We start from the raw sequence: 19,550 nt of genomic DNA, 5'->3' as shown, positions 1-19,550 counted from the left end.
ACCCATAAGTAGCTGGGATAGGCTCCAGCGACCCCTGCAACCCTAGTGAGGATGAAGCAGGTTCAGATAATGAATGAATGAGTGAATAACAGTTTTGTATTAGATTAGATTAGATTAGATTAGATTAGATTAGATTAGATTAGATTAGATTAGATTAGATTGGATTAGATTAGATTAGATTAGATTAGATTAGATTAGACTTTATTGATCACACAGTGGGGAACTTCACTGGTCAAGGCAGCAACAGAATAAAGTACAAAAAAAATTGTGCATGCATAAACATACAACATTGTAAATTTCCCCATTGTTGTGAATTTCCCCATTGTGGGATCAATAAAGGAATATCTGATCTTATCTTATAGCGCAAAAAGACAAACAATATAAAAATAGTAACAGCTAAGGCCTTGTTACACCTTATTGTGTCTTATGTTATACTCTCTACTTGTCTTTTTGTTTTCCTCTTGTGTCATTTTTGTCTTATGTGTTTTATTTTCCTTATCCTTTGTGTCATTTGCACTTTTATATTATTCCATTATTGTTTCATCCATTCATGCTAAAATTGATCTAGACAGGTAAAGTAATGAGTCTGTCTTGAGAAAGTAAAGCACAGATATGTGTTAAAATATATGGAGTAAAATTTAAAAGTTGTCATAACATAACATAAATATTCAAGTAAACTTCAGATACCTGAAAACTCTACCTCAGTACAATAACTATGTATTTGTTACTTCCCACCTCCAGAAGTGAGCCATTACACTCAAGCTCACTGTTTAAGTTACTGTTGAATATGTTCGACAGGATTCGTTTACTGTTTCATTGCAAAGATGTGGACACAAAATAAAACTGCTGAAAAGATTTGTTGAGGTTCCACATTGCTGGCTGGATGCTGCCTTGCAGAACATGGTTTTGATTGTAGGAAAACTACCAATAAAAAGCACACAAGTGGTTCCAGTTAAGAGCTGTTCGCTTGGATGTGGCGTAACCCCAATGAAAGGACATGATTTAATTACTCTGCTGCTTTAATGCGCCCGATGTTTCTTTAGAAAGCACAGTATATAATCTTTTTTTGAACCAACTGTGATTCATCTTTGTGAAAAAAAGGAAACATGTTAAAGAAGGCGAGTTCTACTCGATGGCTGAGCAGTGGAAAAGGATGTTCTTTAACATTTTGTCAAAGACAATGCTTGAGTACATGAAAGAGCACGAGTTGTTACTGTTTTTGTTCAGATTCCTTCTCACCACTACAAGTTTAATACAGAGTTACTATAAAATGAACCAAAGACTGGACAGTAATTGACAAAAAAACTGCATCTGAGTTCAGCAGAAACATTTTTATGTTACTCATAATATGTGTGGGTTCTGATTCAGGAAATAATGTATAAGGCTACATCCACACTAATACTTTCAGGGTTTCAGAATTAATGTCTGAATTTAAGTAACATGTGACAAGGGGGCTGATAACGCTGCTGGACATGGTAATTATTACTAATTGCTTGAATAACAGCCCTCCTGCTGTGGATGTTGTCAATAGAAGCCTGATAAAATGTGCATTTCACTGGACAACATCTGTTATAGAGTCAGCAAGGACAGAACCGTCTATAGTTCAGGATCATGTTGAATCAACAGCCAGTATTCAAGGCAAACTCCTATTTTCTTCCAGAAATTCCACTGATGTGAGAGTGAAGAATCAGGGGCCAGTGCATGCAGTGGTGTGTCTCATTACTGTAGTCAGTACTGTAGTAATTTGTATTTTAAACAAAATCTTAGTTGTAATACCACTGATGGCCACAAGGTGCTGGCTCAAAAAAAAAAGGCCCAGGTCCCGCAGCCTTTCAATGAACTTCTCTCTAAAATACGAAGTCAGTGATTTCTTTCTTTCTTTCTTTCTTTCTTTCTTTTTTTCTTTCTTTCTTTTTTAGTATTATTATTAAAGAATCTCTTATCAGAGAAATAATCTCTCAGTCTCTTTTATTAATCTCTTATCTCTTATTTAGAATCTGTAATAACTGATCTGGCTGCCCATCTTTAAAGGTTTCCTCTATTAATCAAATCTCTGATCAAATAAAAGACTTTGAAACAGTGGTAGCTGGTGACATTTTTTTGGGTGGGGTGCAGTATGCAAGTCAGTTTTCACATGCACTATAAACACATATCACCACTAGGATACCAAAGCACATGCATCACTATTTTAGAATATGAATTAATTTGTCTTTTTAGTAGAAGTTAGTCTGTGGACTAAATGAAATGAACAGTTACTACTGCACCTGCAAGGATTTGAACCCCAGTCTCCCGCATCAAAGTCAGTATTGTTTGCTACTAAACTATGCAGGAACCGATATACATCAGTATTATGGTATTACGTATTGAGCTATCCACTGATATATTTTACTGTATAGTGGGCGTACATTATTTTGTCTTGGTCATTTTAAAAGTAGGTCACAAGTCGAAAAAGTGTGGGCACCCCTGGTTTAGATGATATTATGTGACATTCCATTTCTGAGAAAGGTCTTGATTCTTTTTGGAATGTGACGTTTATTCCTGTGGGTGGTCCTTAAGGCTCTCCTATCTCTTGTATTGGATGGGGATGTACTGCACACACGCCATTTATAATGAGAGCCTATATGGTAAAGGGAGAAATTTGAGCACATATTTTTGTGCCCCAAACAGGAAACACATGACTTGCATTTTTTTTTTTATTGTGACAAATAACAATAAAACCAGACAAACAATATAATGAAAAATAAACTAAAACATAGTCTGAATAATATACTTAAACTACTGATACAAACCTAAGAAAATAAGTAAATAATTAATCACTAAATTTAAAAAAAAAAAAAAAAAAAAGGGGAGGGGAGGGGAGGGGAGGGGAGGGGAAGGGAAGGGAAGGGAAGGGAGGGGAGGGGAGGGGAGGGGAGGGGAGGGGAGGGGAGGGGAGGGGAGGGGAGGGGAGGGGAGGGGAAAGGGAATTACATTGTCTCAAAAAAATCCCAAAACACTTGCCATTTATTATAGAATTGGTTCGAGTTTCCTCGCTTCAAATATCTAATTTTCTCTACTTTTAAAAAAGACATAACTTCATTAATCCATTGTGTATTGGAGGGGGCTATTGTAGATTTCCAATTAAGGAGGAGGTGGCGTTTAGCAATCAGGGAAGTGAAAGCTATCATTTCTAACTCTTTTACAGAGTACTGAGTATACTCTTCCGGGAGACCAAAAACAGCAATGTGTGAAAAAAAAAAAAAAAAAATGCAAATTTGAAAGTAATGATGTCTACAAACCTGGTTAATGTTGACATCAGGGTGCCATGGTGTTGGCACATATTTTTTGTTATCTTGTATGCATACCAATAAAAAAAATATGAAACAGGAAACACATGACTTGACTGCTCACTTAACTGAAAACATTTTTAAACAACACTTGAATACAGATTATACATGGTACTCATGGGCTGTATCATGTACATCTTGTTTATTTAGTCATGATTACATAAAATTATTTTATGTGATTCCTATTGGCTTCTACTTCAGAGGGTGGAGTGACGCCCTAGTGCCCCCTATTCATGAGCCGCCACTGCTTTGAAACCTGCAGTGGTGATTTCTCATAGACTGCAAGTGAAGCTCGGCTTCCCCTAAAATTACAAAAATTAAATGGTTAAATATGTACGGTTGTGTTGACATTTTATTGATTACTAATGTGTTAGAACACGTTCATCTCAAGAACGAGTTCGTTCAGAATCAGCTTTATCACAAATCATCGGACTCGATGTTGTTCACTTCTCATACATTCCGGTTGCACTGTTATCTCATACGATCTATGGTCAACACATTTGCCCGTAGACGCTTGGCATCCATCCACTTCAATGGGACTTCATGGAACAGTTTTTTTCATTGCCTCAAAACTGGACGGTAATTGGATAAATGCCACGATGTTGTCCCGCCCCCAGATGCCTGGCATCTCTGGGGGTGAAGGGAGCTGTGGGCGGAGCTCGGCCGGGCTGGACACCGGGCTTCCACATGCTGATTGGAGGATCAGTCAAAAGGCTGAATCCTGTTTGATTGACAGCTGTTTTGAGATCTACTCCTTCACTTGACAGAGTTCAGTTTAATACCGTCCCCCTTCCATTTTTTTTCCTGGATCCACCACTGGATATTAAAATGAAACCTATGAATGTAGAAGTAGCTTCATAAGAAGCCTTAGAAAAGTCATTTTCTGTTTTCCATTCAGATTTTATATTTGCTGTGCATTTTGAGTGGAGCTAGTAATAACTGACTTTTATTTGGAACATGTTTAATGCTCCATCTGTATTTTCTGTTTTGTTATAATGTTGCCACCATTATTTCCATAAGATTGACATAAATAGAAATATTTCCCTCATCTGAATAATAACAGTCCTCCTTTGTAAAAATCATCAACATCTTTGCCTGTATGGGAAACTCTTGGTGTCTGAAGGCACAGCGGCGAAGCATCCTTTTGTTTTCTGTGTGGGCTGTTTATCTTTACAATCTGCTGACATTTCCTTATATGGTCTTTCCTGCCGACAGACGACGCATAATATTGGGACAGTCATCAGAGTTTAAGAAAAAGTGTGTGAGTCATAAAAAGAAACATCTCTGGACTGCTAAGGCAGAGTACTTAAAATACAACTTTGATGTGACAAGAATAAACAAAGACAAGTGACCGAATGATACCAGAGGTGATTGAGTCAGACAGATATAGAGAGGAAGATATATGTATTTTAAGTGAGACAGCATGCATAAAGTGTTGATTTCTAGATTTGTGTTTTCAGTGTGTGTCTGCAGAGTCTAGCTTTTAGCCTTGGCTGAACCTGTGAACCCATGTGATGTGCTTGTGTGCAACTATGAGCAGCACAGATATTCATGGGAAAAAACTGTGTTAAGATCAGAGTGTGGTGAGCTCACGAGGCAGCGTGGCCCGCGCAGGAGAGGTGCTGTCTCTCCGGAAAAACAGCTGTCTATATTTAATCAAGGCGAATAAACAAGGAGTTTAAACAACTCATTTATAATTTAGATTTGCATACATTAAAACTGCTCATTTTAATCTTTTTATTAATATGCATCGACGATATTGTATAAATATGCAGTTTTATGCAAATAGTGGGCCCATTTTCTGTTTGTATTTAATTCTGTTTCCCAGCTGTGGATCGTCATTTTCATTCAAGGCAACCGACTCAGATTAAGTCAAATATTAAGTCACAGCATGGGAGTGTATAAATATTTCTCAATTAAAAACTCAGAAGACCAGCTCTGCTACTGTATCAGCATTAAAAATGCATTGGCATTGGGGAAGGCAAGTTACTAGTTTGATAAGACATTCAGAACTTCAAGTCTACATCTTTGAACTGTGTGTTTTTCTTCTTCTTTCCCTCCTCCAATCAAGTAGTTGCAATAGCTAGCACTTTTTCGCTGTTTTGGAGACTGTTACAAAATCCGAGGGATGTAAGGACCAGCCAAAAACAAGCTGTGCCTCCGTTATTGATGAGCACGCCGTTCCTTCTGATGTTTTTTCACAGACTGTCCTACATTTTTACTGTTTCTTCCCAGAGCTGCCACTTTTTCTTGTCGATGCAAATGAGAAGTTTTGTTCCAAAATGTGAAAAAAAAAAACACCAACTGAACAGTGAGATAACAGCCACAACAAAAGGACTGCTGGGATGGAAAAGAAATTCACAGTGCATAATTAGTCGAATGATCAACTTGAGTTTATAAGTAACATTTCTGGTCCCAGATGTATCTTAAGATTGTGAGAAAGAGGACATAATGGGCTTTCATTGTTGAAACAGTCAACATTTAAAATAAGTATTAATGTATTATGTGGATCAATAACAAAAATAAAAGATAAAAGAAGATAAAAGGCTGGTCAGGTTGGATTGGATATTTTTGCAGGTTACAAAATGATCCTTCATTCCAAAATGTATTCATAATTTATCTTTTAATGCTTACATCCTACTATATAATACACATTCTGTGTCCCATCGATGGTACAACACAGGAGCGCGTTTGTACAGATTTTCCTCAGCCTTCACAGGCTTGATCGCCGCCAAATGAATACAAACATTAACTGACTATCTACTAGGCACAATTTTATGTCCGTATTCAAATGTTGTGAGGTATGCTGGGCAATTTTAGCCTCTCTCTACTTTGAATTCTTCATCCCTGCCGCTATACTCCATTTTCGGAAATGGTTATGCTGCCATTCATGAAATTTCTACTGCTAGCAGACGATGCTACAATGTGAAGGCTGCAGTTCACTACTGCTGTATGAATTTAATCATGCTTGACAAGCCAAACAAATACATGCTCTTCCCTTAATGCCTCACAAGTCGGCTCAAATTATTACCTACACAATGCATGATTAAATGGTAGTTTACAAATGAATAGTGGTGGCAGACAAGTTGTACTTATCATGCTATCGTACAATGGCACCACGGGTACAATGTCGCTAGTATGCCATAATTATTCCATGATACTGTCTCACATTAGATGACAAAATAAAAGCATCAACAAATGGATGTCCAAATGTTTCGAGGATGTGTTGGTGCTAACACACACTGGTTGATTTGTATGATATTCTAATCCAGTGTCTGATGTCTAATTTTCTTACATATTACACTTTGATATCTAAACATATTTTACTTCATATATTCTATTATATGAGAAACATTTAGCATGTGAATTATGTGGAGAAGCAGTGAAAAGCAGTGATGTAGACCATCATTACTAGCCAATAATGAACTGACTCCACATTAATGATGAGGTTGATTTTCCCATATTTAAAAGTAAAACTAAATACTGAATATGGATCAATAGCCACTTTTACACAGAGATCCCAGAAAAAGGTGAGACGGTGATCCCACCTTTTTGCCACCACTGACCGAGTTACACAGCCAAGCCAAAGGAGTAACAGAGGTGTGACAGGCTGGACTTTTACACAGCGGACCTGCGTTCCAGAATCAAAGGGGCGGTGACGCAGCACAGTGTATAGTGTGACATATAACTTTCGCATCAGAAATACTCCGAGCATAGCGGTGTTGCTAACCTCTCCAGAGTCTTTCACAGTTCCACAAATGTTAGCATGAATAGACTCCTATGCCTGAAGTGACAACAGTCAGTTCCCCAGTTCAACATCTTTCTGGTCGTGTCGATGTCTTTGTTTTCTGTACACGGTCCACACTCATGTGCGATCCCCAGTGTGGGGGTCGCACACACAATATGTCCTCAAAATTTCACTCCTTGGCTGTGAAACGAGAGGTGTTCCTTTTACATAGCGTTCCGGAATCATGATTCCACCTTTATCATGGCTCTGTTACCACCTCCAGAGGCACTACAGAACCGTGACAGAGGTTGGACCAAATGATCTCACCATTTCGTTTGCACAGATGTTGTTCCAGAATAATGGTGAAATATTCCTGTGACAGAAGTGCTGTGTAAAAGGGGCTACTGTCATTTCAACATTATTGGATTTTAAACCATCTTGGTGTTTAAAAAAAAAAGGGATTACAGTTTCTGTCTTATAATGACACTTTTTTTATATTGTCAATAGAGAAAACAAATTAGTCTCCAACTGCAGCCTACATAGTTTTGAAAATATCAAAAGGATGTGAATACATGAAATTGTTTTATTTAAATTCATTCAACCAATCAGACTAAATCAACTATGGGTCTTCAAAACAAAACCCATAGAAGATAACTTATCCAGAAATGATGTGACACAACTTTCTTCTACAACTTTCTTCTTCTTTTCAGAATACATTTCAAAATCCTCATCCTGGTTTACACAGGACTGATTCAGTTCTGTCTCAGACATGCATGCATCATGTAAATATCCTCCGTGTTCCTAAAATATCTTCAAAGTCTGAGGAAAATGGACTTGAGGATCTGAACATCTCTAGAATGCTGATCTTACACTCATTCCAACCCTGTATTCCATTAAAACTGAACTAAGACCTTTGCTTTTCAGTAAAGCAATTTTTTTCATAAACACATTACAGTATCCCAGTATGCATGTTTGCATGTGTTATGGATTAACTCTTCCAAAATGTAAATGAACAGTGGATGTGTATGGATCACTGTAGATTCATGTTAAAGAACCCAGGACTGAAGATCTCCTTATTTACTTAAGTAGGTTTTCCTTAGTCAGATGGATCATTTTGTACAAGACATTTTGTATGGACTACTTTTTGTTTATCGTCTACTATTCCAGGTATTTATTTAACCATCAGATGAGGGATAACGAGACGGGGTTATACTAGATGAAAAATACGAAACATCAGTCTGTAACTTGGAGTTATGGATATGTGTAATTGTTGAATAAAGTGACACATTATTTAGTTAAGCTATGATATTACTGTAAACTGCAGTGATTAACTAAAGACTAATGTAACACCAAGAATGCAACAGATATTTAACTATTTATAGCAACAATAATCTAAAAGCAGTTCAAGGTTCCATATGTCAGATTTGTGTATGAAGTTTGTTTCAGAATCTGTTGTGCTGGGAGACATTGAAGAATTCAGGGCTGAGCATGAAGACAGTCGTGGAAAAACAATCCAAGTCTTCTACATGCAAACCAGTGTACAGGCTGTTGTCATAGATACAGGTAACAGGTACATTCATTTGCACAGAAACTTTGCTAACATTAATAAATATCCAGCTCTCTGCTCAAAACAGACTCCAACTCAAACTGAGGATTGTCATGAAGAAGTCTGTGGCTGGTTTCAGTGTTAATCCACATGGTCTTGGGTCTGTAGAGTTTTACATTGTGAACTGTTCATCTTAGGGAAACCGACATCAAGTTGGCTGTTTTACAATGGACAATCAGCTTTCCACTGTTTTCTCCATCCAATTTTTCAAGTATATTTAATTTTTTCATTATTGAAAAACAAAACAGTGTGCCTGTTTCTGTGCCTCCAGCAGCGAGATCCTTTCACGGATGCTTTTAATTTCTGTTGAGTTATGCGGCCAATCTCAATTTAAAGGATACCTCTAGTGAATTTTCATTGCTAGCTACTTCAAAACATCATGTGTAATACTAGCGGTTCCATCAGGTAACTTACATCATAGCCCGTTAGTCAAGTAGCATTTATTTTGGATCACGCAGCGTTTTGTTTTTGTTCTGAAATACACAGACAGGTTCTTCCCTGTCTGTGATTCATGTAATAAAAAGGTCTGGTCTGGTGCATTTATGGCGATTTTTTACTAAATTTGCACCTCTTTTGCTTATCTGTAATACACAACAACAAAGCATTTTATCTGCAGATCTGCTCTGCTGCTGTAACTTTGGGAAAGTGTTTTTGTTGTTGTAAAGATAGGTTTATTGGGAATGTAAACACACAGTATGCAAACATAATATCCACAGAACTTGTTCTGTATATTCTATTTTTCATTTTCATTCCATTCATTTGCTGAAGTGCTTAATCCTTGTGAGGTGCACCCTGGATGTGTCACCAGTTCATCTTGGGGCTGACATATACAGACACACAACCATTCACATTCACACCTATAGGCCAATTAACCTATCAGTGCATGTCTCTGGATGCTGGGAGGAAGATGGAGTACATGTGACAATAAACAGAATAAAGGGTAGGAATTTTCAGGTTCCTCTGAATGGCTGTGGGGCTGTGTGCTGAAGAATGGTGATTGTTGGAACACAGTTGCAGCATTCCACACTTCTGTCCATTCAAATATGCTAAAGAGGATGTTCAGCAAATATACTAAAAACAGCCTGGACCTGTCAAACATATGCCAAATACACACCAAAAAAAATTCAGCCGAACTTTGGCTGACGACTCTGAACGACTGAACCTTATTTGAATACATTTTCAGGAACTTTAAGGTGCAGTGGAAACACAAAGCATGCAGATTACCAGGCTTTTTTTTTTTTACCCAGGTGAATGAGTTCCTGATAATAAAAGTTCCTAGGTGGAAAAGGGTCAGAGTGAGTGGGATGATGCCCCATTTGGGCACTTGCTCAAGGGCTTCTTGGGGCTTCCCCTAGTGGTGAACTAGCACCTTACCAGCTACTAGTCCACATGCACTAACTGCTATGGGAATAGAACCAGCAACCCTCTGATTTCCTAGCTAAGTTCCTACCAACTACAACTACCACCCCTTTTTCAATGCTGTCCATTAATCAAAGTTTATGGTTATCCCCTAATATAATAAAATATTTACTCAGTAATGCAACTGGACAGAAGTTCATTGATCCAGTATCTCCTTTTGGGGGATTTCTTAGATTTCAGTCCTAAGGAATACATTTTTTCTGCAGTGCTTGCAAGCAAGGTAAAATACTTCCTATGATAAGTTACATTCAAGGATCTAACAAAGTTTAAGTCAATATGAGTTTTCAAAATGTCAAAAACTGTTTTAATACTTTTATAAAGTTTTTAGCGGCTATATGCTGGCTGTGCAGCCAGAGCCCCGTTGTGGATGCTGGTGCTAACACGCCCCTGGAAGTCCTGAAAAGTGCCTCTTGGGCTGAGCTCGGGGAGGTGATGTCTCTTTAAGAGGCTCAGCCCTGAGCCGAAACAATCGTACAACCCCCCAACAAGTCATCGGACCTGTCAATCATCCGGTCGGCGCCCTTTGATGTCGGGACTCCTCGCCTTGTCTTGGGCTCAAATGAGCTGTTTGCTGTTGTAGAAAACATTAGTGCTCCATCGAGCAGTCCGGGGACTCCACATCTCAACTTTTTTTTAAATGTATGTGGTAGGGGGGGTTTCTGTACTTTGACGGAGCCCCACACTGTGGACATTTAACAGAAAGTCGCCCAATTGTTTTCTTTATTTCTACTTTTTTTTTCCGGGGGGTTTATCACTCTCAAAAGTGTAACATACCGCGGTTGGGAAGACGTAGACATGCCTCAGCTCAGCAGCGGCGGCGGGGACGACCTGGGAGCCAATGATGAGATGATAGCGTTCAAAGACGAGGGAGAACAAGAGGAGAAAATCCAAGAAAACGCGTTCACCGAGAGGGACCTGGCCGACCTCAAGTCCTCTCTGGTGAACGAGTCGGAAATAAATCAAAGTCCGAACGCAGCGGTAGGTGCCCCGGTACTGTACGTTCAATGAGAGAAATCTGGTTTTACCTTTAGTGAAACTGCCTTTGGTTTAATATGGAGAGACCGCAGGGATGCCGTGTTAGAGGTGGACAAAACACACCATAGAAAGTATGATAACACTGTTGTAAAGTCTGACAAACACGCTACCAGTAGGCTATAGTTTGTTTTGTTTTGTTAGTGTTTTTCCCTGGACTGAGTTGACCCAGAGTTTTGTTTCGCAGGCGGTCAGACGGGGACAGCAGGGCGAGCAGAGGGGCTTCCCGGACAAACACCGGGAGCATCTCGACGGCGGTAAGAAAGAATTAACAAAACATTACATGTACGACACTTTCTCATCTGAGTTGCCCCCCTTGCCTCTACCCGTTAAAGAAAAAACAAAACACCCCACTGTGTCAAAGTAAAGAGTGTTTTGGTCACGGGGACACGTGTTGCGTTAAAAGCCGACTTCAAAGAGTTGGCTTCAGGTGTACACTGTAAAAAATGTCCACCGAGCTGCACGGAGTTAGCCAGTGCTGTTACTATCTGTGAAATCTTTTTTATCAGGTACGTTTCCTCTGTCTCTGTAAAATGAGCAGAGTTTTAAGCTTAAACTACCCACTCAAATGACATCATGTTTCACGAAATTTTCACTTGTGACGGATCTTGGCTTTACAAGCTATCATTTTACAGAGATAAAGCATCATAATCACCACCATGCTTATTATAATAATAATAATAATAATTATTATTATTATTATTATTATTATTATTATTATTATTATTACTACAGTGTATTCTTGAGTCTTATGAGAAAATGTGCCACGTATGAATACTTTTTTATGTGCTCTATTTTCTCTAAAGTGATCTCAGGTATTTGGGATATTTTTTGTAGTGCAGAATTTCCCAGACCTTAAAACTAAAGTGAACCAGAGACCGATTTTACCGCTTTAAAGGATAATATCTTTATATCTCCCTATTTATTTATTTACCAATTCCTTTGCAATGACAGTAAAGCTTATTCTATTAGGAGATGGTACATTAACAAATGTACACATAATAGTTTGATTTTTGGATGTCAGGGTAACTCATTTCAATCCCCACAGAAAGGAGGACAGCACCGTATTGCGTACATTTGGTCAGAATATTGATCATATCTGGAGATGTGGGTTGAAACCTGCGTCTTTGGGGATCATAGAGAAAATATGAAACCTGCAGAAAAAAATTTACCTCTCTAAAGGCATGGTGCATGCATGATTGTGCTGTTTCACTTTTTTTGTCCCTCCAGATTCTAAAGTTTCTCCAGTGAAAGTTCAGCTTCTTGCACATGATTAAACTGAAACAGGGGAAAAACTAAAGTTATGAGCGTTACAAACAGAGCAGGTATAACTGAGTCATACTGACCCTTAGACAGGCCTCTGATGCTTATTATGGGTGGTGGTGAGAGATAAATTAACACATAGGCTGCAGGAGTTCACGCCTCTCAGGCAAGGTGACGGTTGTAACGCTTTTGTCTTAGGTATTGTTGTCTGTAGTCATACAAGGATATACCATGTAGTAACTAGAACACTTGTAAATAGTTGACCTAGTTTGTATGCACATTTATTTTGGATCACATAGGTTTTGGTTTTTGTTCTGGGATACACAGATTAAAGTTTTAACAGTATTGAGGAAGTAAGTATGAGATTTTTTGCACTATTGTCTCAAGCCCACTAATATTTTATCTATAACTTTTTTTTTACACAAATCATAATAGTAAGTGAGTTTTATGTCTTTTTAAATTACTGATATCTGTTGAGTTAATATAGTGACTATCTCCATATCATACAATTATCTAATTCTTGTGTCTGTGTTTTTTTTTTTTTTTTTTTTAACATTTATTTTTTTTTTGGTCCAACGTCAGTGTCGAAGCAACAAGATGGAGGCATGTACAAGTCGCCGGCATACCCGGGATATCCATTCCTGATGCTGCCGGACCCCTACCTCCCCAACAGCTCAGTTTCACCATCTGTAAGTCCAGATCTTCATTTTACTCAGCTGCACCGTCTGTATTTGCCTCTGTTATCTGTGTGTCTTGATGCTAACCAGGGTGTGTGCCCCACTTTGGACACTGAAGCAGCTTTGTGCACTTTAACTACCATCAGGAAACTAAGTAGAAACACTGATCAGATGGAGGTTTCGTGCTTGAATTTAATGGCCTTCAGTGCTGGCATTGATTGTTTTACTGTGATAGCTCACTAATGATGAGAGGAGAAGAACAAAACGATTACACTAACTCAGAGAAGTTTCAAGTCTGGTAATCCCTAGTGTGTAATTTTCATACTTGGCTTGTATTAATGCATCTTAAGTAAGCTGACTTTAGACCGTAATGTGCACAGATGGTAGATCACAATAGATGGAGAAAGCGGCAATTGGATTTCTGGTCTTTTTCATAGACAGCATTAATTTTTGAGGATGAGGTCCCTTAAAGGTAACCTTTCTTTTTCATTGGTTTGATTATAATTGGTACCTTTCAACTTGTTTTAGGTTGTATTTCATTGATTTTTCTTCCCAAATTTATTGGGAAAGACAGCTTAAAAATTTTCTACAACCTTCAGATATAGTTAGAACTGCAGGAGTTGGTCTTTGTAAATACATTCAAAGTCATTCTAAATGAATGGGAATTGATAATTGGTAATTGATTGAGTCAGATTTTGCTTTGAGATGCTTTTAAGGAACATTGCTGTAAACTTTTAGTAGCTTTTTAAATTATTAATGTTTTAATTGTATGTTCTTAGTGTAGTAATTTATGTATGGTTTTAGAACTGAGTTTTATTTTGTGTTTTATGTATATTTTTAGTGTGCATGTATGGATGTAATCTCTATTGTCTATAACTTCTGCTGCTGCTGTCTTGGCCAGGACACTCTTGCAAAAGAGATTTTTAATCTCAACAAGCTTTTTCCTGCTTAAATAAAGGATAAATGAAATTTTAAAAAATTAGCTGTGTACAATACAAGTAGGTTACTCGCTGAGTGTTGAGGCGAACTCGGCTGTGACAAGCCTGTAATCTTGTTAAATGAAGTATTGATAATTGTTGGTCTTTGTAGGTTTGTTTCCTCTTGATATATTGTAGTTAGACCATGTTGACTTTGAGTGGAAAGATCTCATCAAACATTTCTGATGATTACACAATAAACAGCCCAAATAAAAACCTCTTTACCCATTTGAATTGGAAAGCAGAGGCACTAACTTTTTTTCCTTCATACATGGCAGTAGTTTGATACAGTTGATTTTAGTGTAAGTACAAAGACTTTAAAAGAGACGCAGACAGTGTGAGATCAGGCTCAGCACCACAAATGACTAACAAACCTTACATGTGTTCAGGTCTGGCTCTGAACTCTGCTGTCTTCCCCCTCCACCTTATAAAATAAAGCTGTGTTTAAAACCGAAGAAACAGAATCAAACGCGCCGCATCCTCATGAGGGGAAAGCAGAAAACAGGCTTGTTTTTGTTTACGCCGCCGCTGAAACTGGAATCTGATTGGTGTCATCATCGCAAACCGTTTCACATGACGTTTTCCGTCTGTCTGTACCGTGTGAGGATGACAAGAGGTTTGTCGCTGCCTTAATAGCTCTTCTGAGTGTTAAACCGCTAAAACAAACATCAGAAAGACTCATGGAAGGATTTCAAGTATGCAGTATCACTCATGCAGCCAGACAGCCCTGAAAAATTCATCATCAAATCCCTTCTAGTCACCCATAAGAACCAATATCCACGGTTAGGCTGACTAATTGCACCAAACATCAGCGCTTGTGCCTAATTCATTTTTCACGTGCTGTGTAATCCTGTTGCCTGAATTAACCCCCTGCCCGAGTTGACAAGACGTTGCTGAACAGCAAAAGAGATCACATGCGCCGCAGGCTGATCTAATGTGAGGCACAGTGAATTCGGAATCTGCTGTATCACACAATCTGTTTTATGGCCAGAAAATGGGATTTCTGCTAATAACACCTTGAAGTGTCTAAATGTTTTACACAACGGGGGTTGATGAAGCTGAAGTCGACTGTAAAACTGTTGGAAAGCCATCATGTTGTTCGTCCTAAAAACAGTTTAGCACAAATTTATGGATTTCAGTGTCGTAGCCAGGTCAGAGTTTTATTTATTTATTTATTTAACCTTTTTTTAACCAGGCAAGACAGAAAAAAAAAATTTCTTATTTACAGCTGTGGCCTGGCAAAAAGCAGAGCCTTAAGTTTAAAGGTTTAGTTAAGTTAAAAAGTTAGGAGATCAAGTATTTGACAAATTCTGACACAACCGTATCTTGACCTCAGTTTTTACACTTAAATGTGTGTCTGTGTGTTTATTGTGCAAGGTAAAAAAAGAACAGGCTTGCTGAGTGAGATCAGGCTGAGTGTTACAAATGAATAACGCACTTAACATGTTGTGATTTGGCTATTCTGCTATGTTCTCCCTCTACCTTACCAAATAAATAGTTATTTTAAACAGAGTGAAGTGAAACCTGAAGTGCAGGAAAAGAATGAATACAGCCCGGGCTACACAATTTGATGAGGAAGACATATTTTTTGTTGGTGGACAGCACATTTTGATGGGCGATTTGTGAATGTTTTACTCCGCTTGTGTAACAACATCCCAAATATCACCAGACACATGCTGTACTTTTGTGTTTATGTATTTATGTTGGCACTGTGAATACAGCTGGATTAATTGTTCAGCTCTATGAACATATATAGTGTGTGATTGGTGTCTTTGTTTGTATCTTACATTTGTTTTTGATGGGTGTATTGCTGGCACTACAATAATTTGCCCCTCGAAGATAATAAAGTATATTGAACCTTGAAGCAAAATCAGAAATCAGAAGCATTACTACTAGAAGATGGCAATTGTCCTTAAACATTATATTATTATACATTATAGTGTTGTTATATCGGTCCTATAATGTGGTATCGCATTAGAGAAACAATGTGAGAAAATGTGATGGAATGAGTTGATTATCACTGTTTTCATCTACGCTTCATCTTCTTCTCCTTTTTCTTCTCCTTCTTCTCCTCCTCCTCCTCTTCCTTGGAGTGGTAACCACAAACCCTCTCAGAGATTGTTTTTGTTGAAGGGGGGCCTAGTCGTTGCAAGATAAAGAGCACTTTCTTTCCCTGTGTGTTTTGGAGACTCCACACAATGTGCACTTGTTGCTTCATCCCTTGTAATTAGCCCTCTGCTAGTTAGGCGGCAGTGTATGAAGCCCCCTCTACCTGCCACTTGAAAGAGTTCAGAATACTGGTGTGTATGAGGGTTGTGTGTGTGTGTGTGTGTGGGGGGGGGGGGGGGGGGGGGGGGGCTGTTGGGATGATTATGTATGGAAGAGATGGCTCGGAAACCCCACGTCTGGGAGTCTCTGACAGAAAGGGTGTGTGTTTGGTGTTCCCCTAAAGCGTTGTGGTGTTGATAAGAGACGAGGCGTTGCATGTTACATCTCTGTGTGTGTCCATATCTGTTTATCATCACTGCTCCTTGAAATGAAGGATTTATCAGTTTCACTCTTTATATGTTGCTGGTTGTAGTGTCATTGGCAACTGTTGAAAGTCAAGTTTTACATTTCAAAATATTGTTAAAACGACAGTGTCTGTTGCTGTTGTTGTTGTTGTTGTTGTTGTTGTTGTTGTTGCTGCTGCTGCTGCTGCTGCTGCTATATTTGTCGTTTTCCGTGTCCTGAGGAAGCGTCTTCACTTCAGCTGTGTCGTACATTAAAAAAAAAAAAAAATCCCAAGCTGTTCACTTTGGTATGATGATTAAAGAGAAAATGGGAGCCAGCATTTGAGAACATTTGATTTTAAATATGTTTTGCTCATGTAGCTGAAAAAGGTAATTTTGTCTGGATTATATCCAAACTCTTATTGAGTTGGCATAGTTGTTTCCATCTGACCTTTTTAATGACCTGTAGAATATGGTGATGACAGATTATTTTTTATTAAATAAGTGCCTATATTGGAAACATCATGATGCAACAGTTTTTTCAGGTGCAGTTTTTTTTAAATTTTTATGGAATGTCCTTTGTGGTGGACAGTTTTCTTTTCTTTTTTTTTTTAAATAAAGTTGTGAAACCCTTGTCCACAAATGTGGACAGAAAACCCATAGCTGGGTCTCAGGAGGTTAAGATTAGTTCAAAATGTCTCATTTTGTCAGGGTTATCTTTCAATGTGTTTTTAGCTAAACAATCATGAGTTTAGTTTTTGTGATTTTCAGATCCCTTGAAAACACAGAGCTTTAAAATTTTGTTTCTGACTTTATAGCTACTTTTAAAAAAATATTATTTAACTTTTATTCATGTTTATCATGGTAAAAAGAAAATTTTTTTCTCCCTCCATCGTCGATTAATCTGTTGATCATTTTCTACTCTAATTGATTTGGTTTTGTTCTGTCATGACATCAGAAGATGATGAAATTGTGTTTCCACCCTCGCCCAAGACGATGTCTACAAATTTAAGAGGCTGGAATCAGAGCTTTTCAAATGACTATATAGATTCTTGTAACTTTATTATCTGTCTTCTGTACATTAGTTAAACTTTTTTATGACATTTCCAGTTACTCTGTTTCACAGTAATCCTCACCAAGTGTCTTGGAATTTTTCTCTTGTCAGGATTTCCCATCTAATATTTTTTTTACAATCAATAACAACAGCAATTTCTTCAATCCTTTGTGTATTCCTGTAAACTCCCATAAATTATTGAAGTCATTGCAAGACCATCTGCCGAATGACTAAAACTCAAACAGTACCATTTGTCTGTCTGTGTCTTTCCCCTTTCTATCTTGAGTAAACAGTGTGGGCTTTATCTCTGTGTGCAGCCTATCATTAGCGCATTTCTCTTTTTTTTTTTTTAATCTATCACTGCCATTGAATATATTTCATCAAACACTGTAAAATGAAACCCTCTGGCCCCCAAAAGATGAGGTTTTTAATGATGATGCACCCCAATATTATTATACAGAAGTGAAAATCTTGCCAAAGCTGCTTTTGTGCTGAATAGATTTACATATTATTTGTTAGCTTCATCCTAATCAGATTGTCTGAATAAGACATTCTTCTATCCATGTTAACATCATGTAAAAAGCCTCTAATCTCTGTCGAAGAGTCATTTTTTAAAAAGCGGCCGTACACTGGAGAGGCCGCTCCACAGTGTCTTATCCCATTCAGCCATAATTCTCCTAATACAGCATTTCATGGGACATTTCACTGTTGTTACATTAATGTATATATCAGCTGCGCTTTCAGAGGAAGTGGCCAAAGAAGGAGATTTGTGGGATTCAGAGATACGACTAAACTCCCTCCGCTTGTTGTCTTTGGATAAAGCCTTATCCACAGTGTGTTAAGCCTGTGTGCATTGTGTCTGTGTGTGCGGCTGCTGTTTAAGTTCATTACACTAAGTAATTTGTATGTATCTAAGGTTTTGGCATGCTTTGTGTGTGTGTGTTCATCTGCATGCTTTCTCCTCAACTTCGTTGCCTCGGGCTTGTGTTTGTATCTGAGTTCATGGTGCGTTTTGTATGCTAATGTTTGCTGTATGATGTGTATGTGTGTGTCTTTGTTGGTGTGTTAGACCTTGGTTGGTTGTGTTTATAATGCTGTGGATTACCAGCAGACAGTGTGTTTGAATGGATCCATCTTTGTCGTCTTGAGGAGTCAAACCCCAGTGGAGAAGAGATTGTCGTTTTTGTTTCAGGATCCACCCAGCATCTTCTTAACTGTGTCTTTTTCCTCAGGCCACGTTTTTTTTTGTTTGTTTGTTTTTTTTTTAACTCATAAGTCTCGTTTTTGTTTAATTTATTTGACATGAAGTTGATTGGTTTCTTCCTGATACAAATGTATGATCTAAATGCATGAAACATTCTACACAAGTAGTTCTACATTTCTTTAAATGCAGGCAGAACACTCAATGGCAAATGCTTCTTATTAAATTTTTAAGACACATACATAGACATGCACATGCACCACACACCAAAATTGGTCCTCCGCATTTAACCCATCCTTAGATTATGTATGCGTCGCACACTACATACTAGGAACAGTAGGCTTGCCATATCAGGTGGCTGGGGAGCAAATGGAGGGGTTAAGTGATTTGCTCAAGGACACGTCAGCCAACAACTTTCTGCCAGTCTGGGGAATCAAACTGGCAACCTTTCTGTCACAAGCCAACTCTCCAGCAAGAATGAATGGCTAATGTCATGTGTTAAATTTGTCGTGTTGTGGCCTGATAGTTTGCATTTAGTCAGCTTTTTTTTAAAAAATGTATTTATTTATTTTTATTTAGTCAGCTTTAATCAGACAGAGCAATGTTTCTCATTAGTTTGTGGAAGTGGATTATTGGGTACAATGAAGTATAAGATACATGATAAAGTGCTTTTTACTGTACATCCCTGTGAACTGGAGACATTTGTTCAAAATGTGCCCTCAAGATCAGAAGGATCTAGACTATGTGTATCCATCCTTAGGTAGTTCATGGAACTT

The 19,550-nt window shown here is 38.1% G+C and overlaps 1 protein-coding gene across 7 annotated transcripts in view; it reads left to right on the top strand.

Moving 5' to 3' along the window:
* Window positions 1-10,605: 10,605 nt before the first annotated feature.
* The window catches only part of tcf7 (transcription factor 7), a 111,198-nt gene continuing 102,253 nt past the window's right edge, over window positions 10,606-19,550 (top strand). For 5 of the 7 annotated variants that reach the window (XM_030153452.1, XM_030153451.1, XM_030153449.1 and 2 more), the window contains exons 1-3: window positions 10,606-11,056; window positions 11,298-11,367; window positions 12,956-13,062. In XM_030153452.1, the coding sequence (XP_030009312.1) occupies window positions 10,874-11,056; window positions 11,298-11,367; window positions 12,956-13,062 (360 nt within the window). In that variant the 5' untranslated portion in view covers window positions 10,606-10,873. The remainder of the gene's footprint in view (window positions 11,057-11,297; window positions 11,368-12,955; window positions 13,063-19,550) is intronic. The other 2 variants (XM_030153450.1, XM_030153454.1) reach the window with 1 other exon arrangement.

The sequence above is a fragment of the Sphaeramia orbicularis genome, chromosome 14, assembly GCF_902148855.1.
Source record: "Sphaeramia orbicularis chromosome 14, fSphaOr1.1, whole genome shotgun sequence".
Taxonomy (NCBI): Eukaryota; Metazoa; Chordata; class Actinopteri; order Kurtiformes; family Apogonidae; genus Sphaeramia; species Sphaeramia orbicularis.
This window is presented reverse-complemented; position numbering and strand designations above follow the sequence as displayed.